This window comes from Dromiciops gliroides, chromosome 6 (genome assembly GCF_019393635.1).
Source record: "Dromiciops gliroides isolate mDroGli1 chromosome 6, mDroGli1.pri, whole genome shotgun sequence".
Classification (NCBI taxonomy): Eukaryota; Metazoa; Chordata; class Mammalia; order Microbiotheria; family Microbiotheriidae; genus Dromiciops; species Dromiciops gliroides.
The window spans coordinates 230594201-230621128 of record NC_057866.1 but is presented as its reverse complement, the minus strand read 5'-3'; the positions used below and the strand labels follow the sequence as shown (position 1 = coordinate 230621128).

Sequence of the window (26928 nt, the reverse complement as noted above, 5' to 3'; positions counted from 1 at the left end):
GGATATCAAGACTAATATGATTCTCTTCTTTTGGCATGGTAATTATTTAATGGATGGGAAATTGGGGAATAAGTGAACAAATTATGGCATATAATTATAATGGAACAATACTATTGTGCCATAAGAAATGATTAAAGGGACAATTTCAGAGGAATCATTTCTACTTTATAAGAATGCTAGGTTCCAATTCTCAGGAGCTGCTTAGGGTTGAAGAGTATATACAACTGAAATATTGATTCATATCAATATTTAGTATTGTTGTATCAACAGTACTGTTTTATACTAATTTTCATTTCAAGGGTATAATATTTCAGCACAATACCAGAAAAGCCACCAGATTGGACCAAGTGTATTCAGAGAAGAACTGTCAATTACAAAACCCCCCCAAAAAACAAAACACCCCAAACTCAAACAGACAGATACTTGATTTGGTAGAGTAAAACTACTATAAAGGATCTTTTCTAACAAGGTTTATGCCTTCCATACATCAACACTATTGTGAGTTTGTTGAGGGATTGACTGATATACATGGAATCTGAAACATGGGAAGATATCAAAATCATCAAAAGTATTTCTAACCTTATTAATACTGAAAAAAGCTGATCAGGATTAACATTTGTAACCTGTGCACCAACATGTCTGCTGCCCCATGTCTACAAAATCTTTTTTGGTAACTACCTGTACAAAAAATCATGGGCTTCCTCGATGAGAGCATTACTAGAAAACAAGCAGGCTCTCACAAACAATATTTAGCAATGGATCACATCTTTTACAGTCAACTGAAAGATGTACTTATTGTTTGTCAATCATAAAACAGCCTCCCCCTGCAAAATCACCAGATAAACATTTGATTTGTATAGTGAAATGCCACTATAAATGTTCTTTCCCAAAAAGGTATGTGTCATTCCTACATCAAGATCATTCAAGATTTCGGGGCAGGTAGGTGGCACAGTGGATAAAGCACTGGCCCAGGATTCAGGAGGACCTGAGTTCAAATCCAGCCTTAGACACTTGACATTGACTAGCTGTGTGATCCTGGGCAACTCACTTAACCCTCACTGCCCTGAAAAAAAAAAAAAAAAGGTCATTCAAGATTTCCTGAAAGATGTATCAATAGAAATAACCCTGTTTAATGGCCCTCTAATTATAAATATAAGGCAAGGCATAAAACAGGGAGAGAGAGATTTGCAAACATGTTCTGCACTGTGATAGAAGAGATCCAGTGAAAAGTCCAAGTCATAGAGGGATTCTCTGTGGATCCTGAGGTCCAACAATGACCCCGATGACATTGTGCTGGTTGCATCAAAACTTGAACTTGGAACACTGTAGAGCTTCTAGGAAGATATCTATGACTACTTCAAAGTATTGTTGCCTGACCATTTACACAGCAAATAAAAAATGAATGAAGAACTCCCACTGCCCAGTTATATACGCATTTGTCCATCAGTATGCTTATCTGGGACAATGAATACAGAGAGACCACTAGGTGGATCTAGAACTGAATAGAAGAAGCACACAGCTTTTTATAGACCCCCAAGATTCTCATGGAAACAAAGATCAATTTCTTTAAAAAAAAATACCAACATCCTACAATGTGAGGCAGCAGGTCATGGTTATGAGTCTCTAGAAAATTTAAAAAGGGCGCTATATGATGGGTGATAGCACGTATGAGAAGGGTGCAGCATATAACCAAGGAAGAGAAGTTGGAGATCATATGGTGAGGGTAAAAGATTATGGATGTTCTTTTCATACCCTTGTTATGTCAAAGAAAGTGAGGAAGGAGGCCTCCTACATGCTGGGTAAACCCCTGAGGCACAAGCATGGCTGGAGCTATGATCCGCAACACTAAAAGGAATCAACCAATCATCCAAATTGATGACATCAGATCCATTTAAACATTTGAGCAAAGTTATGTGTTAACTAGGCTTTTGCAAGCTAGCCTAACTTCCCAACTACCATTTTTATAGGACAATTTTAAATTCTAAACAACAAAGTTACAGATGAAGTTAAGAACACAATTCTTTCAATACTTGGGGAATACATTTTAGGATATACCAGTCTTTTCAGACCACTATTAGTAAATATTTTAGCTAATCACTTTTAAATAATGTCACAATATGTTAAGAATAATGCCCAAAAGGACATGTGTATATAAACTCTTCATCTTACAATGCACAAATGTCAATGTGGCTATAATGTTATGTAATTCATCTTGCCAAATGGCTTCTTACTTTTCAGTCACAGCTTATTCACATATGCATCTCAGTATTTATGCAGAGCTCCATATACCTGGTAAGTCGGAGAAGAGCAGAATGCACTCATTGAAGCCATTAGCTAAGAGCCGGTCTCGCAGTTGCTGGAGGATGGCCACTCCAATGCAGAATGGGAAGGAAGAATTTCCAAGTAGTAACGTATCCCAGAGATGAAAAATCTTGTGCAGTGGAAATACGTCTGCCATATAACATAAACAAAAAAAGTGAAATGATAAATAACATTAACATTAACTTTTGAAATAAAAGGCATTAGGGGCAGCTAGGTGGCACAGAGGCCATGGAGTCAGGGGGACCTGAGTTCAAATCCGACCTCAGACACTTGACATTTACTAGCTGTGTGACTCTGGGCAAGTTACTTAACCCCAACTGCCACACACACACACACACACCCCAAACCCACAAAAAACTAAAAAAACAAACAAGCCAAAAAACAAAATAACAGGCATTAACAATAGCTAAGGGATAGCTAGGTGGAGCACTACACCTGGAACCAAGAAGACCTGAGTTCAAATCAAGTTCCATACTCTTACTAGCTGTCCTAAACCCGTTCACCTTTGTCTGCCCCAGTTTCCTCATCTGTAAAATGGGGATAATAATAGCATCTACCAGGGGCTGCTAGGTGGCACAGTGGATAAAACACCAGCCCTAGATTCAGAAGGACCTGAGTTCACATCCAGCCTCAGACACTTGACACTTACTAGCTTTGTGACCCTGGGCAAGTCGCTTAATCCTAATTGCCCTGGAAAAAAATAATAGCATCTACCCCTCCCAGGGCAGTTGTGAAAATAAAATGATACAGTATTTGTAAAGCATTTTATAACCCTTAAAGTGCTATATAAATGCTAGCTTTTATTATTAGCTATTATCATGTAACAATTTCCTTATAGTTCAAGAACAAACAATATCACATGGGCTTTAAGAGGCATTTATTTTTGAAAGAATATTTATTTCTCCCTAGGGAAAATTGTGATTTGAAAATTGTTTAACATCAAAATGTTCTCGCTGATGACATGTTCTCACCTCTAATGTCAGTTTTAATAGAGTCCTTATTCTATTCAATCTGTATTCAAGTGTGAGGATGTTCTGCAAAAGTGTGTGAAAATAAGAGCATGCAAATTTCTGGTTGATCAAAATACTACTCTCTGATTTATGCTCTCTAAAAGGGAATGAATCTTGTTATTCTTTGCAAAGAGCATTTATCTCCCAAAGATTGTGTACTGAAACAACTTTGCTCTGATTAGTTAATGGAGAAAAATGGTATGTTTTACCATCTAATCTAAGGCATGAAGACACAGGGCCATCTCCTGATTCCTAATAATTCTTTTGTCAAAATCTACATTTTTTCAGGATTACTTATGCCAGGACTCATTTACCAGCTTGGAATTAGGATAGGAATTTATTGTAGACAAAATGACATACTGCCTCTAGTTGTATAGATCGAATGTTGTTTGTGCTTAATTAAGTGTACATTTTGATTAAACTGTCCGGACATTTTAAATCAGAAACTTTTTTCAGCTGTTGCATTGCTGAAGACCTCAATTCCATTACTGTTTTTTGCTCATCTCAGTTTCTTAGGAAATGAAACACAGACCATTACTAAAGTCTTGAACCTTGTACCTAGAACCTCAACTATACTGAAAAATAGAAGGAAAACTCTTCTAGATGGAAAGTTAGATCAGAAAATGGTACCTTTTAGGTTCATTTTGGTATTTACTGATTTTGCAACTTAGATCGTGGTCTATTATTATTTAGCAAGAAAAAATTTGGCCAGAACATGCTTCTTAACACTTCTCAAAGAATTTTAAGGTCATCAACAACCAGTGTTGTTTGCTTACTCAAACTTTATGTTTTGCTGTCTGAGGTTTCTGTGTAGCTTTTATTGATGCTACAAAACTCATGTCTCTTGTTTAAATTGCTTGACAGATAGCAAAAAGCACATTTGTTACAGAACATTAACTCTGTATTTGTATCGATATTTCCAATCCTTAGTCAACAACTCATTTTTAACTATTCCCAAAGTGGCTGTCCTTTCCCCCTCCAATTTAAGTAACAATCAGGGAACCTGGCTTTCAACCCAAACTCTGCTATGAACTTGGGCAAGTCCCTTAACCTTCATAGGTTTCATTTCTTTATCTGGAACATGACATAGTTGGTTGAGATGACTTCCACAACTTAAGATTCAATGTTTATGAGCTTTGAGTATGATGTACATGGGCCAAGACTAAGCATTTGATCATTCTGGAGAATAGTTAATGGAGAGATTAATTATGATAACCTGTTTTTAAGTTAAAATGAAATGGTGGTAATTGGTAGTCTAATCTACCTTTTGGGGACAAGGGCCAGACTGGAGGTATGGGAAAAGAAGGCATCGACTCTCATTACTACTGGCTATGCAAAGAACCTCATTCTAGATGAACCTACCAAAATGTCTTTTTTGGTTTAAAGGGCTTTCTCTAACTAATAAAGCAACAGAGTTTCTATTCTCTGAGGCGGGGTGATGGGAATCTAGAGACCTCCGCCTTATTGGCTTCCTGGGCCTAGGAATAAATATTCTTCCTTTTTCTTGTTCAGGAGACTTTTGGGGCTTCCTTCAACTCAGTACAGTGCCTGACACATAATGAAACAAGGCTCTCTTTTTTGGATGGTTGAAATCACAGTTCAAGTATGACCAGTCATCTGAGAATAGTCTGTTACTGAAAAGAATCATGGTGGCAGGAAGTAGCACTGAACCAGGGATGGCCACATATATGGTGACTTTGCCTTAGTTTCCACGAGAAACCTCAAAAATAAATAGCAGCCTTCCAGTTGGACCCCAGACTTCCAGGGACTCTGGATCAAATTCCTCAGCTTTGCATACAAAGTCCTCCATATTCTGGATCAGTCAGATCCTTCCAGCTATATTTCATATTACTGGCCTTCATGCATGTTATGTTCCTTCCAAACCCTTCCTGCTTCTCCAAACCAGGACTGCATCTCTTGTCTCTGGGCCTTTACCTAGGGTCTCCTCCATGTCTGGAATGCACCTTTTCCTCACTTCTAGTTCTTAGAATGTCTAGGTCATGAGCCAGCCCTTATAGGATGCCTTTCCCAATCCCTCTAGTGGTGGGTACTCTCTAATTTCTCAAATGAACAAGTCTTTATTTATCTGGGCAGCTACATGGTACAGTGGATACGGCACTGGGCCCAGAGTCAGGAAGACTCCTCTGCATGAGTTTAAGTCCAGCCTTAGACCCTCACTAGCTTTGTTTATCAGAACTATAAAGTGGCCGTTTCCAAAATTAGGACCTCTATTTTCTTATACTGAAGGAGTTAAATATAATCTGCTTTATTTCTAAAATGGGCCTGGTTTTGGGAAAATGAGGAAAATTTCAGTTGCCACAAAATCTTTAAAAATAATTGTTTGATTGTGAAGAATTGGTTCCATGAGCAACCACTACTAAAGGGATATTATTATTATTTATTATTATTTATTTATTTTTTTTTTAGTGAGGCAATTGGGGTTAAGTGACTTGCCTAGGGTCACACAGCTAGTAAGTGTTAAGTGTCTGAGGCCGGATTTGAACTCAGGTACTCCTGAATCCAGGGCCGGTGCATTATCCACTGCATTTAAAACTGCATAGTGTTTTTGTTTTTTTTTTCTTCAAGGCAATGAGGGTGAAGTGACTTGCCCAGGGTCACACAGCTAATAAGTGTCAAGTGTCTGAGACCACATTTGAACTCAGGTCTTCTTGACTTCATGGCCGGTGCTTTATCCACTGTACCACCTAGCAGCCCCATGCACAGTGCTTTTTTCAATAGGGGCACAGTGACATGAACTGTAGGCTGTGTGAACCCTACATCATTATCTTGGCAAACTTCCACAAATCTTTCATTGAATTTTCACAACATGACTGACCTGTAGTCTATAAAGTTCACACCATCACACTCTATCTCTAGGAGGAAAGACCTAAACACTGTTAGAAAGTGAGAACCCACAAATGTGTAGGTTATCATACTGGATCCTTAAGAACCAAAGGTAATTTATACATTTTCTTTTTATATATTTATAGACTTTTGGAAGCTAGGTGGCACAATGGATAGGGTGCTGGACCTAGAGTCAGAATGACTCATTTTCCTGTGTTTACATTTGGCTTCAGATACTTACTAACTGTAAGACCCTGGGAAAGTAACTTAACTCTCTTTGCCTCAGTTCCTTATCTGTAAAATGAGCTGCAGAAGGAAAGGGAACACTATTCTAGTATTTTTTGCCAAGAAGATTCTAAATGGGGTTATGAAGAGTCAGACATAACTGAAAAACAATAACTGAACAAAAAGATACTTTTAATAAAAATCTATTAAGTTAGCATGCAATTCAGATGCTATTGACACTACATGTGTTTTAACTAAAAAATGTGAATAATCTAGGAGTTGTATAGACCCTAAATAATACCAACAATATATCAACAGATAAAGGAAAACAAAAAAAGATATACTTACGTGTAAACATGGTAAGGAACCAAGGAATGGCATAGAGCTGTAAAAAAGAGGGAGATGAGAGAATAAGAGTTTATTGTGACAATGTTTAATTAGCATGACTCTGCTATTTTTTGAAAAAGCATCTTTATTCTATTCAAAACCAAATAGACTAGAGATGACTGTAATTCTGTCTTTTTTCCCCCTCCTAATCTGAACTTATTTGATTGGGAAAAGAAATTCCTTATCCCAGTAAGTGATAACACATCTTCTATCAATGCAGATCTGAGAGTGTTCTGCAACTTAATAGTCTGAGAATTATCTGGGGCAAAGTAAATTAAATAAAATTAAGTTAATTAAATTAAAATAAAAGTAAAGTGATTCACCCAGGGTGACCAAAAATAGAACTTGAACAGAAGTCTTTCTAAACTGAGGCTGGTTCTCTATCCATTTAGCCAAGATGCCTCTTAAACCACCTATGTTTTATTAGGAAGGTCGTGGATAGTCCTTAGGGACAATTCATAGAGTATATGAACTGAAAATGCATAAGTTTCTTAAGATGCTAGAGCAATGATTCTGAGGAGTACTAAGGGCAAATGTAGGATATTCATTTGAAGAGTATGTATTTTCAGAGTATGTAAAAGTATTATTGACATTTTATAGGTCTTCATCAGCTTCACAGTACCTTACTCGGTAATTATGAGCCCTGATGAAATGACGATCTTTGAAAAGCACTCCAAGCTCTCCATAAAAAGGTGTTATATAAATACAAAGCATGATGACGTCTGTAGCCATTTGCTCAGTTAACAGGAATTTTCATAACAGACTCTAAAAAGGGTAAGGATCCAGGAATAGAATATTCTTGCACTGGGCTTAATTAGTTGCTTGCTTTACTAAGTATGTCAGATCAGGGCACATATAAAACACACATTAAATTCTTTGTGTGGGAGAGAGATTCCTAAAAGATCTACCTTGCCAACAGGTCCTTAAACATATGACTTGAGACCAAAAATAAGTTATACTGGGTCACACTTACTGAATATATCCAAATATTCATGTCATCCAGAGTAGGGATAGGGATGGATACAGGACCTATAATTGCTCTGATACAGGGAAATTTTAATGAGGAAACCCCCTTTTACCAATGTACATTGGCACCATCTCTATAATTTTTAGTATTAGTTTCCTGAAGCCTATTAAATGACTTGCCAAGGGTCATATGATCACCATGTATCAAAGGCTGGACTTAACCAGGTGTTCCTGGCTCCAAGTCCATTTCTCTATCCATTAGGTCAAGTTGTCTTTCTTTCTATGGAGAGACACCATAAAAGCATAACTCTGGCTCAAGCATTCATTTATAAAGAGTCTCAATAAAAAAGTCAAGATTCTTTGGTTGATTTCTTTAAAAACAAAACACAATACATATTAACTAGCAATCCTTTAAAAAAAAAAACTAAACTAACACGGAATGCTGTCTTTCTGTATATCTTTCATTTATTTATTTATTTGTTTGTTTGTTTATTTATTTATTTTGGTGGGGGCAATGAGGGCTAAGTGACTTGCCCAAGGTCACACAGCTAGTAAGTGGCAAGTGTCTGAGGCTGGATTTGAACTCAGGTCCTCCTGAATCCAGGGCCAGTGCTTTATCCACTGCTCCACCTAGCTGCCCCCCTCTGTATATATTTTTAAAGCCTATTTAATTGTTTAAGTACATCAAATGATAGTTGAAAAAAAGTTCACTTGTTGATTATAATGAATATGTTCTTGAAATTGATTTCAATTTCTTTTAGTTCAGAGTAGTTTTGTAAAATGAAGACTAAGGGTGTTGAAAGACAATAAATAGTAGATTCATCTTTTAGTGGTACTTTGGGAATGGTACTGTCCCGCAGTCATGGCCCGCATACATGTGCATGTGTGTTTGGATGTGAGAGAAAGAGAGAGAGAGAGAGACAGACAGAGGCAGAGACAGAGAGGAAGAGAGAGAAAGGAAGAGAAAGAGATAATAGAGGGGGGATAATAGAGGGAAGCAGAAGGAGGGAGATAATAAAGAGTGGGAGAGAGAGTGAGAGATTTGAACACCATACCCCAAATGTTTCCCAAACCCATTGGCAACCAGACCATTGGCTGCTCACCAGAGTATTCGTGCAACTTCCTAATAATTTGCAATGAATAGGTACCTGAAAAGCAATGATATTTTTAAAAAAGCCTATTGTCAAAAAAATAAGATCTGTATTATGAATATAAAAACATGTCAAATGCATTCCCTAAGAAAAATATCTGTAATTATTGATCATTTCTTCATCTAAAAGCAAAAACTCGAGACCAATTGGGATTTATATGTGTTTTATTTTCTCCAGTTCATGGCTTTCAGTTTGTACTAGTTTGCAGAAAAGATCAGCTTAGTATATACTGCCCCCTGGCAATGCTAGGCAGTAATAGCTATATTAACAACTGTTTCCTAAGGTTTTGCTGAAGTCTCACATTGACACATTCAGAGCTATCTGGGTTGGGGGGGATCAATTATTTTATAAAGAAAACTTGATTTCAAGAAGCACAGTTATTATAACCCTAAAAAAGCCACAAAATTAAATAAATGTAAAATATGATGAAGCAAAAGAAAAAAACACGAATACCTCTCATTTAAAAAACAAAACAAAACAAAAACAGGAAAATCATGAGCCTATAAAACTGTAGATACCTGATGCATTTCTAATTAGAACTAAGGAGGGACAGAAGAGCTCTACATAGGTGGCAAAAGGAAGCTGGCAGTGTACTGAAAAGTAAGCTATTGTCTGCATTTGCAGGTGGGCCCTGTCCAAATTTATATTACCATTTAGTATTTAGCTTTGTCTAGATTCGAAACAGAACCGAGCCAAGTAGGAAGCAGTCCTGCTATCTTTCTCAGTCAACAAAAGAAAACCCTCACAATTCTTTTACCTAGTTCAAGTCAGAGGTAATCAATCTGACCTTACTCTAAGCCACCTTACTGTCTTATGTGTTAAAATCGTACTTAGTTTCTAAAGGGCTTCAGTGATTGTCTGTATTTGAGCTGGACACGTGCGGCCAATAAAAACAAAGGATGTCTAAAAATTGTCAGGAATCTTTTCGTATAATCTATGATATGTTTTATTTATTTTAAGTGTGTTTGGGAGCAAGGCAGAGTAGTATAATGGTTAGGATGCTGGTCTTGGTGTCAAGAAGACCTGGGTTCAAATTCTGCCCTATACAGTTAGTATCTTGTGTGGCTTTGGGCAGATCACTTAAGTACTCTGGGCCCCAGAACTCTGGTTAAGGTCATGACCTTTATGATCCCAAAGGACCAATGATGAAGCATTCTGTGCACCTCCTGACAGAACGATGATAGATTCAGGGTACAGAAGGGGACATATGTGAACATGGTTAACGAGGGAATTTCTTTTGTATGGCTATGATTATTAAAAGGAATTTATTGTTGTTTTTCTAACGGAATTGCGGCAGGGGTGGGGGAAGGGTGAAAAAATGATTTCTATTCTTTTAAAAATAAAATAAGTGGGGGCGGCTAGGTGGCGCAGTGGATAAAGCACTGGCCTTGAATTCAGGAGTACCTGAGTTCAAATCCGGTCTCAGATACTTGACACTTACTAGCTGTGTGACCCTGGGCAAGTCACTTTACCCCCATTGCCCCGCAAAAAAAAAAAAAAAGTGGGTTGGACTCAATGGCATCTAAGGTCCCTTCTAACTTTATCCAATGATATTAGATGCAGTACCAAGAAACTTTTGTTATATGAAAAAAAAAAGCTGGGACAATGTTGGGGGAGGGGAGGAGTGAGGGAATGATGGAGAAGTCTAGATTGCGCTTGGAGGGAGATTGAAGAGATGGATGACCTGGGTGCCATCCTTCGAAGGAAGACCTGGGAATGCCACCTTAAGATGCACATGAATGCTAGGCTGGGGGGAGGGGGGGAAGGAAAAGAATCCAAAGTGATTCAGACTGTAGGAGTCAACAGTTTTATTTTATAGCCTCAAGAGGGTTTCTGGAGGTAATCTAAGGTCTTGAGAAGTCTGAGGTATTTAAAGTCTTAGTGGTTCCCAAAGTCAACAGGCTCTTCAGTCTTATCTTGCTACCTGAAGGTCACGAAAACGCAAGTATTTCTACATAAACTCTTCTCTCAAATTCCATTAGAGGATCTTTTATTTTGCTACTTTCAGTCTCACTGCAGTCATTTAATACATTTTAACAAATCCTTATTAAACATCTATCTTTTGTCAGGTACGGTGCTCAGAACTGGAGATTGATAGACAAAAGTAAAATTATGCTTGACCTCAGGGAATTCACAGGCTTTTGGAGGGAAATATGTTACATAGATAATTAAAAACACTAAATAATTTCAAAAGAATGTTAATAACAGGGAGGCTCAGAGAAGGACTCATGCAGGCAACTTGGAGGAAGCTCGATATTCCAAGAGACAGGTCAGTCAGTCAGTCAATAAACATTTATTAAGTGCCTACTATGTGCCAGGGCCATGTTAAACTCCAGGGATACATTAGAAAGGCAAAAGACAGTCCATACTCTCAAGGAACTCATAGTCTAAAGAGAAAATATGTGAACAACTATGTATGGACAAGATATGCACTGGCTAAACAGGAGGGTAGGCATCAACAGAGGACTGGGAAAGAAGTGAGTACATTCCACATGGAGGGACACTTGTGCAAAGTCCTAGGGGAGGTGAATGGAATAGAGATTAAGTGAAAGGAAGTAAAATGAACTGTAGACAGATTATAGAAGGCCTACAATTTCAGGCTGAGTAATTGGCATTGCATCATATTGCCAATAGGGAGCTACTGAAGATGACAGAGTAAAGAGATGATACAATAAGACCTGAGCTTTAGGAATACTAATTTGGTAGCTATATGAAGAATGCATGAGAGAAGGGAAAGATTGCCAACAGGGAGAACAATTGAAAGATATTTGCAATAGTCCAAAGTGTCAGGTATTAAGGTTCCGAATAGGAGTGTGTGAATGTGTGTGTGAGTGTGTGTGTGTGTGTGGTGGTGGTGGGGGGGGGGGGGCTTGGTGTGAATGAAGAGAAAGGAAGGTGAAGTTAATTGCCTTAAAATAAATTATATTAAGGAAGCTTTCTTTAACATTTCTCTTCTCCAGATACTCACACTTTCAATAAATCAAGTTAAGATCAGAGCTTGTTTAAGGTCCTGGAAGTATATACATGTCCACAAAAATATCGAATATGTTACATGTAAAGATAATTCCATGCAGCTCTTCCTGTTTTCCTGTTGCATTGATTAACCCAAGGGAAGGATCTCTAGTCTTGTTTAATGCTTGCTTTCACTTCTAGAGTAGGAGATGAGGAACAACCACCTAGAGTACATTGAATTGTTTCATGAAATTCATTAGTTTTGTTCAATCAAGCAATAAATGCCCCCACCTGCTCTTGGTCAATCTCTCCTCACTTTCTCATAGAATCTCCTTTGAGAAAGCCATCTATTCTATGTGAATCTACTTCCTTTTCTCTCACTCTCTTCTAAACCTTCTTCAGTCTGGTTTTCACCCTCATCACTCAACTGTGAATTTACTTCCTCCAGTGACATTTTAATGGCTAAATCTAACGGCCTTTTATCAGTCCCAATCCTTTGTGACCCTTTTGGAGTCTTTGACACTGTCAATAACCCTTTCCTTTTGGATAGATTTTCCTCTCTAAGTTGTTCCGACATTATTTTCTCTTGCTTCTTCTCCTTCCCTGTGGAATTACTCCTTCTCAGACTCCTTTGATGGGTTATCATCCATGTTACTTCCACCAATGGTGGGTATGATCCCTCTTTTCTTCTCTCTCTATTCCATCTTTCTTGGCAAATTCATCAGCTCCTAGGGGGTCTAGACTATAGTTTGATTTCAAAAGAGAAAAGAATCCAGTAGAGGAAATAAACAGAAGGAGATACAGCACACACACACACACACACACACACACACACACACACACACAACTCCAGGGACATTCCAAAAGGAATGATCCCTTTCTTCTGACATCCTAAGTCAGAATAGATAGAGCACTTTGATTATTTTCTGTGGGTTCCTCCAGGATTCTTCCAGGGCCTCTATAGTAAACCAAGTATAGGGATTGGAGGTCACCCAGAAGCTCTTAATTTGTCTGTCTAGTTTGGCCAGTTGATTAAAAAAAAAATATATATATATATATATTTACAGAGTATGTGGGCCATCAACCAGCAATTCTATGATTTTAATAAATGGCTACTGTTTTATTATTAAAAGATCATTCCTTGGGGTGGAGTCATGTTGGTGGGAGGAGAGGCAGTGACTTGACTGAGCTCTCCCCAAGACCCCTCCAAATACCTTCAAATAATGCCATAAGACAATTCCTGGAGCAGCAGAACCCACAAAAAGATAGACTGAAATTATTTTCCAATGAAAGAAAACTTGGAAGGTTGGCAGAAAAGGTCTGTTTTACTAGGGTAAGAGTGGAGTGTAGCCCACCTCAGGCTGCGCCAGCGCAGACCCAGCTCCAGTGCAGACCCAGCCGTAGCCCCAGAAAACCAGGAGAAGGCCTTGGGAACCTCTGAATCAGTAGGGGCAGCAACTGCTTCTGGAACTCAGCCCAAAGATGGTAAGGGGGTCAAAGAGAAGGAGATTATAGGGGTATCTTTGCTAGTACTGAGGCAGGACACTGTTGTTTTGCCCATACTCAGAGCCAGGTCACAGTCTTAGGTGGTGGTCCCAGGTTGGGGAGGAGCACAAACACACAAAAGCTTGTAGCCACAGTGGAATGGGACTCTGTTCACAGTTCCAGGGCAGAAAAGCAGGCCTATGGTTGCTTGTAGACCAGAGCACAGGCCAGGATAGTGGTAAACATCTCTCTTTAAATCATACTACCTTGGAAGAACTAAAAACTTATAAGTACCCAGAAGTATCTCTGAAAAAAGCTGTACAAACCTCCTGAAGCTTGGGACAATGCGCCCTCTACTCTGGAGTGCCCCACTTTAACAAAGAGTTAAAAGTCAAGAAATAGCCTGGGAAAATGAGCAAACAGAAAAAAATGCTGACCATAGAAAGTTTTTATGGTGACAAGGAAGATCAAAACATACCCTCAGAAGAAGATAACAAAGTCAAAGCTCCTACATTGAAAGCCTCTAAGAAAAATATGAATTGGTCTCAGGCTGTAGAAGGACTCAAAAAGGATTTTGAGAATAAAGTAAGAGAGGTAGAGGAAAAAATGGAAAGAGCAATGAGAGTGATGCTATAAAATCATGGAAAAAAACCCAACAGCTTGGTAAAGGAGACACAAAAAATACTGAAGAAAATAACATCTTAAAAAACAGTACAAAAAGCAAATGAGGAAAAGAATGCCTTGAAAAAATGAATTGGCCAAATGGAAAAGGAGGTACAAAAGTTCATTGAAGAAAATAACTCCTTAAAAATTAGGATTCAGCAAATGGAAGCTAATGACTTTATGAGAAATCAAGAAACAATAAAGCAAAACCAAAAGAATGAAAAAATAGAAGACTGTGAAATATCTCTTTGGAAAAACAAGGAGAGATAATTTGAAAATTATTGGACTAGCCATAATCAGAAAAAGAGCCTAGACATCACCTTATAAGAAACCGTCAGGGAAAACTGCCCTCATATTCTAGAACCAGAAGAAATTGAAAGAATCTACTGATCACCTCCTGAAAGAGATCCTAAAATGAAAACTGCCAGGAACATTATAGCTAAATTCCAGAGCTTCCAGGTCAAGGAGAAAATATTTCAAGCATCTGTAACGATTGGAATAACGCCACCTGCTGGATACTAACTGTAGAAGAGTTCTGCCCATGAAGCGAAGGTCTTTGAGGGCAAGACCAGGAGTCTTGTCTTTGGTATCAGGAAGTGACACGGACTAGTGGGAGGAGGAAGGAAGAGACTGGCGTGGAGTCTCGGGCCTCTTTCCTCTGGACTCTGGTGGAGAGCGGAGCTAGAAATGTGCTCTCCCTTTAATAGATAGGAATATAGGCCTTTCTCTCTCTCTTTACCAAATTCTTATTCTCCTTAATAAATGCTTAAAAGTCTAACTCTTGCTAAAGCTTATAATTTATTGGCGACCACTCATTGGCTATTTTAGACAGACTAGCTAGAATTTTACCCCTTAACACATCCAGAAAGAAATAATTCAAGTATTGTAGAGCTATGGTCAGGATAACACAGGATTTAGCAGCTTCTACATTAAAGGATTGGAGGGCTTGTAATATGATATTCTGGAGGGCAAAGGAACTGGGATTACAACCAAGAATCACCTACCCAGAAAAATTGAGAATAATCCATCAGGGGAAAAAAATGAGAATTCAATGAAAGAGATGACTTTCAGGAATTCTTGATGAAAAAACCTGAGCTAAATAGAAGATTTGACTTTCAAATATAAGACACTAGAAGCATAAAAAAGGTAAACAGGAAAAAGAAATCATGAGGGAGAACATTTCTCAAAATATCTTTGAATATATATTTATATATATAAATATACATATACAGTGCTTTGCAAACTTTAAAGTCCTACAAAGATGCTAACCATTGTTATTGTCTACATTTTTGTAAGGTTTTTAAGATTGTCTTTCAAAAGCCTGACACTGTACAATATTGAAAAATTCCATTAAAAATTAATCTAAATGTCATGTACCAGATGCCATATGTGTCAGTAGATACTCAAGATGTATTAATTAATGTTTAAAAATGGTGACAGAAAATGAATTAGGAAGGAGAAGACATTATTTCTTCAGCAGTTATATTCGATTGAAATAACTAAATAATTTTTTTTTTCTGACAGTTTCCATGAGGGTAAGAAACAAGGAAAAAGAAAATATTGTTTTCACCTAAACATATCTCCTACCTCATTTTATATCTTCATTTAAAATGCTGAAATTAAAGTCTGGAAGCTGCAGATTAATAATAAAAGCATTGGAAGATACCAATTAATGATGGCTGGTACTCTAGGGAAGTGATTCGCAACATTTTCCTGGGTAGCTCTGATAATCTCAAGGAGAATTTCAAAACTCTTAAACAATATTCTAAACAAAATCCATCTAAATTCACTTTGAGTAAATATAGAGCATATGCTAAGTAGTGCTTTCTGAGAGTGGTGAGGAAAAAGATATCTTTATACAAAGCACAGACAGGGGGCGGCTAGGTGGCGCAGTGGATAAAGCACCGGCCCTGGATTTAGGAGTACAAATCCGGCCTCAGACACTTGACACTTACTACCTGTGTGACCCTGGGCAAGTCACTTAACCCCCATTGCCCTGCAAAAAAACCAAACCAAAACAAAACAAAACAAAGCACAGACAGATTGTTAAAAGCCCAGTGAGTTGAAAATCTAAGTATTCTTTTAAATGAAAGATTTTAGTGTTATTGTAAAAATACCTCCACCATAAAATACTTGGGAATGCAATAATCAAAACAGTATTATAGTCTGTATTATAAACATATTATGGGAAACCATATTAATATAACCAAAGGAGTGTTGTAAGTTTATTAGATTCTGAATTCATAAACCTTTAAAAGGATGTTTTCAAAGGAAAGAACCCAAATTTGTTCAGTCTTCCCCCTTGATTTTCCCTTAAGTCCTGGCAAACTCTGAGGATCTCCCTGTCTGTGGTTTCCCCCTTGGAATAAAAATCATTATTTAAATGTTCTTTCTATCATTCAAACTCTGCACCACTTTTCCCAACCCAACACAAAATGTCAGCAACCCTCCACAAAGGACTGAACAATTCTTTCACAATTCTATGAGTATAAATTTGAGAGCTGAAAACATTATGGATCAAAGGCTCACACATTCAGAGCTGAAAAAGACCTCAGAAGTTATCTAGTCCAACTTTTTTTTCAAGAACACATTAATTTTTTATCTGAATTAGATAGATATAAAATTTGAATATTTGAATAAAGAACAGAAAAAGATGATTCTATACAAAACTGCACATTTCTATTATGTATATCTCTTGTATTTTTAAAAGTAGGAAATAAATTCAACATGTTAATTCAAAGCTGTTAGGCTTGTCTGTTTCCTCCTCTGAATTTCCTTCTGTTCTCTTCTGGGAATTATGCAATGGCCCTTTTTTTTCTTTCTTTTCTTTTTTTGGCATCACTATATCACTGGTCATCTCTTCTCCCCTTTGATCTCCCCTTCTTCAAATTAAATTTAAAAATTCCTTCTTTGGAACAAATAAGAACAGTTAACTAAAACAACATACATCTGTGATGTCTAAACATGTTTTTCTCAATCTGTACTTCCAGTCCATCACCTGTCTGCAGGTGAGTATCATGCTTCATGAGTCAGCTACAGATATGGATGGTCACTGTGCTAGAGTTCTTATGTCTTTCAAACTAACCCCATTGTTTTCAGGAAAATGAGCTCTGAAGAAACTAAGTGAATTTAAGCGATGTGCCAAAGGTCACACAGGTAGTATACATAAGACTCTAATGCTAAGTTTTTCAAAAGGGGTTCTTTTTATAGTAGGAAAGACCTAGCAATTAAGGAAGTGGAATTTATCTTTTGCTTCTTTGTGTATCCTCTAGGTTTAGCACAGTGCCTGGGCACATGGTAGGTGCTTAATTTTATTGATTTATATAAGAAATGATGAAACAGATGATATCATAGAAAGCTGGGAAGATGGATTTATTTGGGAGCTGAGAATATGTCATCTGATGTCAGATAGTTCTTCTTACTCCATTTTATCCCTATGAGGAAATAACCTATCTCCCATATTATATGATATAGAATGAAGCAAACAGAACCAAGAGGATAATTTATATAATTACATAGTTTAAAAACAATTCTGAAAGAACTCAGACCAACATAATGATCAATTTTGATTCCAAAAGATCAATAATAAATAATATTACTCACTTCTTGACTGAGAAGTGATAGAGAAACAGGAATAAGCCACATGGGCATGTCTTTTTTGACATATTTGTTACAAGGGTTTTGTTGTTTTCTTTTTTCTTTTTCTATTGGAGGGGAAAAGAAGTGAAAGTGAGAAAAAATAAATGCTTGATAATTGAAAAAAATAAAACAAACAAAAAAGAAAATGGCTATGACCTGTTGGATAATGAATGTCCTTTCAGGTTCTATTAGATAATACTGGTCTTGTCGGAATCTCTTACACATCACTCCCTATGATAGTAGGTTTGTGGAAATGATGTAAAGTGATGGGAAGTACACCTTCTCATTTTTCTTAATGGCCAACTGACAACTTTTTCTTCATTTCCATAATTTTCAAGATGAATACTATTCAAATTAATTCATGAATACAGTCTCCCTAAGAATGAGACAGCTTACTTGCCCGTTTTTCACTTTAAAGGGTCCCACTGTATACACAAAAGCAGAAACACAGAGTCAAAAAATGAAAGTCACCCATCTCCAACCTTCCCATCTCTATTTATATGTAAATCACATAACCACCATGCCATATTTAATCCAAGCATCATACCAGCTCACAATATTCCCAACTATTCAAGCTTCAGAAGTGCTCAGTATTCTGAGAGTTCTGTGACCCAAAGAAAATGGAAAGATGCCAGGAAACAAGATCTTTCCTGCAGTTGGAGCCTGCATTTCAATGATGAAAGATTAATCAGGGCTTACTTTGATAGGATTAGTACTCAAGCGAGAAACTCTAGTTGGGATCTCATTAACAAAGTGCCTATCCTTCACCTTGATGAAACTTACACAGTCTTGTTAAAAAGTGAAGGAACACTTCTTATACTAGTTTTAAAGGCAGAACAGTGAAGAGGAGCAAAAATATTCTTAAAACAACCCATTCTGAACAGATAATAATAATAATAATACACACATATATAAATTAGATTTTTAAATATAAACACAACTACCAAACACTTTTCACAAAAATCAAATCAGATCCAAATAATTAGAAAGATATCAATTGCTCATGGATAGGTTGAGATAATATAATAAAAATGACAATTCTACCTAATTTAATTTACTTATTCAGTGCCATACCAATCAGACTACCTAAAATTATTTTATAGATCTAGAAAAAATAATAACAAAATTAATCTGGAAAAACAAAAGGTCAAGAATATCAAGGGAAATCATGAAAAAGAATGCACAGGAAGGTGGGTTAGCTGTACCATATCTGAAGCTCTACTATAAAGCAGCAGTCATCAAAACTATCTGGTACTGGCTAAGAAATAGAGTTGAGGATCAGTGGAATAGGTTAGGCACAGGAGACACACTAGTAAATGACTTTAGTAATGTACTGTTTGATAAACCCAAAGACTCCAGCTTCCGGGACAGGAACTCAGTATTTGACAAAAACTACTGGGAAAACTGTAAGAGTATGGCAGAAATTAGGCATAGATCAACATCTTATACCTTATACTAAAATAAGGTCAAAATGGGTACATGATTTAGAAATAAAAGGTGATACCACAGGTAAATTAGGAGAGGAAGGAATAGTTTACCTCTCAGATCTTTGGAAAGGAGAACAGTTTATGACCAAATGAGATGAAGAATATTATGAAATGAAAAATGGATAATTTTGATTAGTATGTTTGTTCTTTACTCAAAACTAACAGCTATATCTAGAAAAAATTAGCTAGCACACAGTCATAAATCTAGAAGCAAGGGGAAGAGTCTTCTGCATAGCAAACAGCTATTACAAAGTCCATGCCCGTTATTTTACAGTAGAACGATAAGGACACAAAGATCTTTAGCAAACAATGAGTGTAAAATAAGATGGCAAACTATAGCAATACGTTGTGAAAAATAAATTGAGGGAATAAGAAGAGGCAAGGAGGAGGCAAAACTACTTCTATCTGAAAACAATATGATGGCTTACCGAAAGAACCTCAGTGACTATAAAAATATTGGAACAATTATTAACTTCAATAAAGTACCAGAACATAAAATAAACCCACAAAATCAAACTCTTTGTACATTAACTAACCAAATCCAGGAGAAAGAGATAAAGAAGTTCCATTAAGAAAAATTTAAGATGCCTAAAATATTTGGTTGTTATTCAGTCATGGCATACAAAGGACATATATAAACAACTACAAAGTACTCTTTACAGAAAAAGGAAGATAATTGTATAGACTCAAAATTCATTTTTAGGTTGCACTAAGATGACAATAATACACAATATAATTTACAAGTTTAGTGGTCCACCCAAATTACCAAGAGTTTTACTTTACAAAGGAATAGCCAAAAGAGTGGAAGAAGAGAAGGTTTAGAATATAAAGGAAAAGTTTAAAAAAACAGCAGGAATGAAGGGAAATACTAGATCCCAGATTATAGATTATGTAAAGTAAATTTAGATTATAGAATTATAGAAAGTAAGTGTAGATTATAAAAAGTAAGTATTAAAAATATTAGGTGCTGGCTAAGATAGAAGAAAATACATCTAAAAAACTGACTAAACAACCAAGAACCAGAAGCAATCAAATTTAGTAGTCCGGGGCTTAAGAAAATCACAAACACAAATGACTAAGAGAACTCTATCAACAAGACCTGCTGGGAGAAATGGAGAGCAATTTTTCAGATATTAATCTCAGACTAGCGTTTTCTAGGAGCAGCTAGGTGGCACAGTGCTAGGCGTGGGGTGAGGAAGACTCACCTTCCCGGTTAAAATTCGGCCTCAGACACTTACTAGCTGTGTAACCCTGAACAAGTCACTTAACCCTCTTTGCCTCAGTTCCTCATCTGTAAAATGAGCTGGAAAAGAAAATGGCAAAAAAAAAAAAAAATTTTCTTTGCCAAGAAAATTCCAAATGGGGTCACAAAGAGTTAGACACAACTGAACAACAAAAAGCACTTTCTGGCCCCTCATTTTTATTGTGTGTTTTTTATACATAACAGATTGTGGAGTTTTATTTTCTTAACACTTTTTTTTATTTTACTGGATTGTTTAATCCATTTACATTAAAATATAGAAAGTAAGGCTTCTATTTTCCTTCATTTGGCTCTAATTTTGTAAGTTTTTTTCTTCCAAATTAGTATCCTCCCACTCCTCCCTCTCATTTAGTCTTTTCATTTATTTTACATTAACCTACTTTCAAGCAACCTATTTCCACTGGCCCTGACCTTACCTTCTTCTCTAGTCATTCACTAGTTTCGGAGTTTTTCTTTACTTATTAATTCATTTTTCTTTCTTATAACTAGTTTTGTAATTCATTCCTTCTTTTTTGCTCTCTCAGTTAAGTAGTCAGGCAAAATCTGCCCTTTAAGCTCATTTTGTTTACTAGAAGAGTTTTTTGTTTGATTTTCTGTGCCTTTTTCTATAAATATTTCTTTCCCTTGTTTTCTTCAATATTTTTGTTCCCAGATTCTATCAGGATGGCAAACTAGGCAACTTTTTGTCTATTCTTTCCTAGCATTAATTTACTGAATGGGGGGGGGGGTGTCTCAGACAAACTGAGACCTGGGAAAGACCTTAGCTTAAAAGGGCCAAGATCTCCCACTGCATCCTGGGCCATCTCCAGTCTTCCTGATCTATATCTTGCCACTGGACCCAGATGTCTATGGAAGAAACTGAGGCTGGTGACTTTGTACAGCCTTGCCTCCAATGAACTCACAAATCAAGAAATCACCATCCTGATGTCATTGGTCCTCCTCGAAAACAAAGGATGAACAACAGCAATTTTTGTTTCCTTTCTGTCTATTCTAGACTTTTACTTGTTGATTCATGGGCTTTAATTTTATTTATTCCTTCTTTAGAAGCTGTATTCCACATGGAATTAAAGCTTTTAAGGTAAAAATTTTGTGTTTCCTCTTTTAAATAGTTTCTAATGATACCATCTTTTGGATCTTGTACCCTGGCCTCATTTTTCTTTTATGCCTCACTTAAAAAATACAAATTCTTGCAAGTGACAGAGAGGACTGAAATTTTCTTATGCTCCTGATTATGCAGTTCATTAGTATTTGTCTTCCCCATCATTATTATTTCCAAACTAGCTTGAAATCTCCTTTGTAGGTCAATGCCCTCCTATTCTTTTGGGTGCCAACTGCCCCCAAAACTGATTTTCCTTCTTCTGAGGCAAGATGATTAGTTTGTCTAAGCACCTAACATATGCTTATAAGGTCCACATGGCTCATTATAAAATGTGTATTTTGGGGCAGCTAGGTGGCGCAGTGGATAGAACACTGGCTCTGAAGTCAGGAGGACCTGAGTTCAAATTTGACCTCAGACACTTAACACTTACTAGCTGTGTGACTTTGGGTAAGTTACTTAACCCCAATTGCCTCACTAAAAAAATAAAATTAAAAAAAAATAAATAAATAAAATAAAATAAAATAAAATAAAATAAAATAAAATAAAATAAAATAAAATGTCTATCTTCTTCCATGGAACAGTTCTGGGGAGAAAGTGGGGAGGGAACACTCCTACCAGTGAAACAAGATTTCTCACTTTCTTCCCTCCTGTTTCAGTCTTTCCCTTTTGTCTTCTCACCCGAGTTTCTCCTGTCTCTCTTTGCATTGAGAAACTATGCATTATTTTCCCTTCACTGTTAACCACTGACTTAATAGGGATACAACACATATTCCCCTCTATTTTCTTCTCTTCCTCTCCCTTTTAATGTGTCCTCACATGCTGCAGTTTAAAACTGCAAAAAACACTGTTTACTGTGTAGGCAGGGTATCTGTAGTTTGTTGACAATGTTTCAATCAAGTCCTCCACCATCACTTCTATTTGACTTCTGTTTTTAACTATTTCCCTGTGTATTTTTTTTGTTTTTGCGGGGCAATGGGGGTTAAGTGACTTGCCCAGGGTCACACAGCTAGTAAGTGTTAAGTGTCTGAGGCTGGATTTGAACTCAGGTACTCCTGAATCCAGGGCCAGTGCTTTAACCACTGCGCCATCTAGCTGCCCCTCCCTGTGTATTTTTAAAAAGAAATCTCAATGATTTCTCTTTTGTGATTTTGTTTTTGTTACTATTAACTCCATAGGTGTCTTTCCCTTTTTAGTTTTTTTTTTCCCCTTGGAGCTATTTCTTTCATTATCCATGCCTTCCTTGGTTGCTGTATTTGTTTACTTTTCTTATATTTCTATTATTTAGGATGACTGCAAAGCAAATGATTTATTCCTGTCTAGTTTTGTTTGTAGGGGAATGCTTCAAAATCCTCTTTTTTACTGAATGTCCATCTTTTCCTTTAAAAGATGGGTTCAGTTTGCTGGCTGTTGGGTCAGGGTGCATCTTAAACTACTTTGCTCTTCTAAACACTTTATTCTTTCTTGTGGTTTCTGGTGGGTGCAGAATAGTCTCATTTTATTAAAATTTCCTTCCTTTATATGTTAAGATTTTTCACGTGGTTGCTTACAGAATTTATGGGTCTTAAAATTTGCAAAATCAAAAAAAATTTTTAATAAATTAAAAAAAAATTAGCAAAATCAGCTTTTTTTCTGGAGGTGATTTTGTATTATTTCAATTGGCACTTTTTTGTTGTCGTTGTTTGGTTCAGAAGTTCTGGGGAGTTTTATTGTATTATTCTGTCATGTTATTCTAGGGGAGCTATGATCCTTAAGTTGTCTCTACAATACTATCTTTTAGATCAATGTTTTACTTGGATGGAGATGAGGTTTTGTTTGAACATTATTGCTTTTTTGCTTCTCTTCTTCCAGACTGTCCTTCACTTCTGTGTATTTACATTCCCAATTCATCATTCTATTTTTTGCTTCTTTGGTAATGTCTGCCACTGTGGATTTAAGTTTTTCTTTTGTAACAATTATATCTACTCTGCAGGGTTTAAATTCTTTCTTCAAAATTCTTATTTCTCTTTTTTGTTTTCAATATTTAGAATTTTTATTTTCACAAATTACATGTAAAATAAGAATTTTGACATCAATTTTTTAAAACTTTGAATTACAAATTATCTTCCTCTCCCCCTCCCCAAGAACTCAAGCATATATATATATGTATATATATATATATATATATATATAACTCAAGCATATATATATATATATATATATATATATATATATATATATATATATAAGCTATACATGAGCAATCATGCAAAACATTTCCACATTAGCCAGGTTGTGCAAGAAATGACAAAAACAAAACTGCAGATAAAAGAATTAACAAAAAAAATTATGCTTCAATCTGTATTCAGATCCCATCAGATCTCTCTCTGTAGACAGACTGCATTTTTCATAAGACTTTCAGTTATCTTAGATTATTGCATTGTTGAAAATAATCACATCCTTCCCAGCAGATCATCTTACAATATTGCTATTTTTTTGTATACTGTACATTTCACTTTGCACTAGTTCATGTAGGTCTTTTCAGGTTTTTCTGATAGCATCCTGCTCATCATTTTTTTAAATAGTAAACTACATTTATATAGTACTTTGAAGAGAGATTTCCTTATAACAAACCCATGAGTTTGATTATTGCAACAACACTAATAGATAATATTTATATAGTACCTTATACCTGACAAAGAATTTTCTTCACGATAGCCCAGTATGTATTGTCATCATCATCATCGATCTACAATCATCCACCCATCCTCCTCATCATCATTAGTCAATCCTCATCTTCATCCAATCCTCATCTCACATTACTCTTGTCTCTGCTTCAAAAATTTTTTCAGTTACTATTGTTAACTATTTCCCTACATCCTATTCCTTCCCCATGATATTTACTTCATTCACCCTATCCCTCCTCAAAAGTGTTTTGCTTCTGACTGCACCCTCCCCCACTCGGCCCTACCTTCATTTACCCCTCCCTCCTTATCTTCTTCCCCTCCTACTTTCCTGCAGGGTTATTAGATAGATGACTCCACCCAATTGAGTGTGTATGTTATTCCCTCCTTGAGCCTGCTCTGATGAGATTAAGGTCTTGGAGCCAATTCTGATGAGTGTAAGGCTCATTCACTGCCCCATTCCTACCCCATCTCTCCCCCTCCTCCACCTCACTCCATAAACCCTTTCCAGCTTCTTTCATATGAGATTTCACCCCATTCTAACTCTCCCCTTGCCCTATAGCTCCACAGTACTTGAATTGTTTCTTTCTGGCTGCTTGCAATATTTTATCCTTGACCTGGGAGCTCTGGAATTTGGCTATAATATTCCTGGAAGTTTTCATTTTGGGATCTCTTTTAGGAGGTGATCAGTGAATTTGTTCAATTTCTATTTTACCTTCTGCTTCTAGAATATCAGGGCAATTTTCTGTGACAATCTGTTGGAAGATGCTGTCTAAGCTCTTTTTTTGATCATGGTTTTCAGGTAGTTCAATAATTTTCAAATGATCTCTCCTGGATCTATTTTCCAGGTCAGCTATTTTTCCAAAAAGATATTTCACAATGCCCTCTATTTTTTTTTATTCATTTGATTTGCTTTATTGTGTCTTGGTTTCTCATAAAGTCACTAGCTTGCTTTTGTTCAATCCTAATTCTTAGGCAATTATTTTCTTCAGAAAGCTTTTCATTTGGCTGCTCAAGCTGTTGACTTTTTGTTTTCATGAGTTTCTGGCATCACTCCCATTTTTTCCTTTACCTCTCTTACTTTATCTTCACAGTCCTTTTTGAGAACTTCTATGGCCTGAGACCAATTCATATTTTTCTTGGATGCAGGAGCCCTGATGTTGCTATCCTCTTTTGAGGGTGCTCGATCTTCCTTGTCACTAAAGAAACTTTCTATGGTCTGCATCTTTCTCTGTCTGCTCATTTTGCCCACCTATTTCTTGACTATTAACTCCTTCTTAAAGTGAGGCACTGCTTCCAAGATGTACTGTCCCAAGCTTCAGGGGGTCTAAGGTGGTACAATTTAAGGAGGGCCAAATTCTTCATTCACTGGCCTGTGCTCTGGTCTGTAAATAATCCCAAGCCTACTTGCTATTCAACCAGACAACAAAATTTTGTTTGCTGTGGTTTACAGCTTGAATGACCCTGTGCCCCTAACCCACCTGGGACCCCCCTCAAGATTGCTTCCTGGTTCTCAGCTGGGGTACTGGTCAACCAAATCTTGACTCAGCTCTTGCAGAGACCCCTGTAATTCCCCCCCCCCCCCCTGTCAACAATTCGACTGTCTTACCAGACTGTGAGCTTAGTTCCAGAAGACGCAGTTGCTGCAGCTGATTCAGAGGCTCTGGGGGTAAATTTCTCTGGCACAGCAAGCCTGGGGCTAGATCTCTCTTGGTACGTTCTGGGTCTGGGAAGCCGGCCTGGGTCTGGGCAGGGAGTCTGGGGCTGGATCTATGTTGGTGCGACCGCGGGATTGGGCTCCACTCCCACCCTGGCACAGCAGACCCCTCCTGCCAACCTTCTAACCTGTCTTTGGTTGGAAAATGATCTCAGCCTGTCCTTTTGTGGGTTCTGCTGCTCCAGGAATTGTTTTATGGCATTATTCGGAGTTTTTTTGAGTGATTGTGTCAGAAGCTCTGAGAGGTTACTGCCTTTCCTCCATCTCTTATTTCTCTTTTAAACCACTCAGGAATACCCCACTGTAGGTCCATGTTCTCTTAAGAATCCAGAGGTTCTTCTGTGTCACTGGATGTTGATTGTTTTCCTGTCTTATAATATTTGTTCACAGATTTCTCAACTTGGATAGAGGATTTGTAGACCATCTACCTTATTGATTTATCTTCTTGTACTCTAGGCCTTTGACTGAATTTTCTTCTTCCTGAGGTCTTTGGCAATTTCAGTCTTTTTTCCTTATATTGTCTGACTTCTCACTTTCTAAGTCTTTTCATTTAGATGGTAGTTTCCCCAAGAACTGAGCCTCAAAGATGACTCAGCCTCCTCTTTTCCAAGTGATTTCTGGGGGCAGAGAACTAGGCATCATATTGCTCCCAGTTCCTTCTGCATGAGGCCTGGTGGATTCATACATATTCTGGCATCTTGACCCTATTCCTTAGTTCATTGTCTGAATACTGCTGCAACACAGAATACTGTCACACCAGTCCTACCAAGAACAGCTTCTGTCTTTTGGTTTCCCTGATGCAAAGTAGGAAGGGAGGAGGAATAGCCAGTGGGTTGGCTGTGCTGCCCTGCCAATCTGGTGACTGGTGTGTGTGGGGGGCCACTTGATGAGGACATTAGGGATTAACTTTGTCAGGTTGTTGGTACATTGGTCTGTTACCTTGTCAAGTTTCCTAATGTGGAAACACTTGAAATTCTTTATAGTTTAAGAATAATTTTTATTGTAGAGAGGTCTTAGAGGTCATGAGGATTGCAGAGAGTCTAGTCCTCCCTCTGGCTAG

At 37.1% G+C, this 26928-nt stretch overlaps 1 protein-coding gene across 4 annotated transcripts in view; it reads right to left on the bottom strand.

The window, feature by feature from the left end:
• The window catches only part of TBCK (TBC1 domain containing kinase), a 285598-nt gene that overhangs the window by 117595 nt on the left and 141075 nt on the right, over positions 1–26928 (bottom strand). For all 4 annotated transcript variants that reach the window (XM_043971552.1, XM_043971551.1, XM_043971553.1 and 1 more), the window contains 2 exons: positions 6750–6786; positions 2290–2451 (listed from right to left, as the gene is read on the bottom strand). In XM_043971552.1, coding sequence (XP_043827487.1) covers positions 2290–2451; positions 6750–6786 — 199 coding nt within the window. The remainder of the gene's footprint in view (positions 1–2289; positions 2452–6749; positions 6787–26928) is intronic.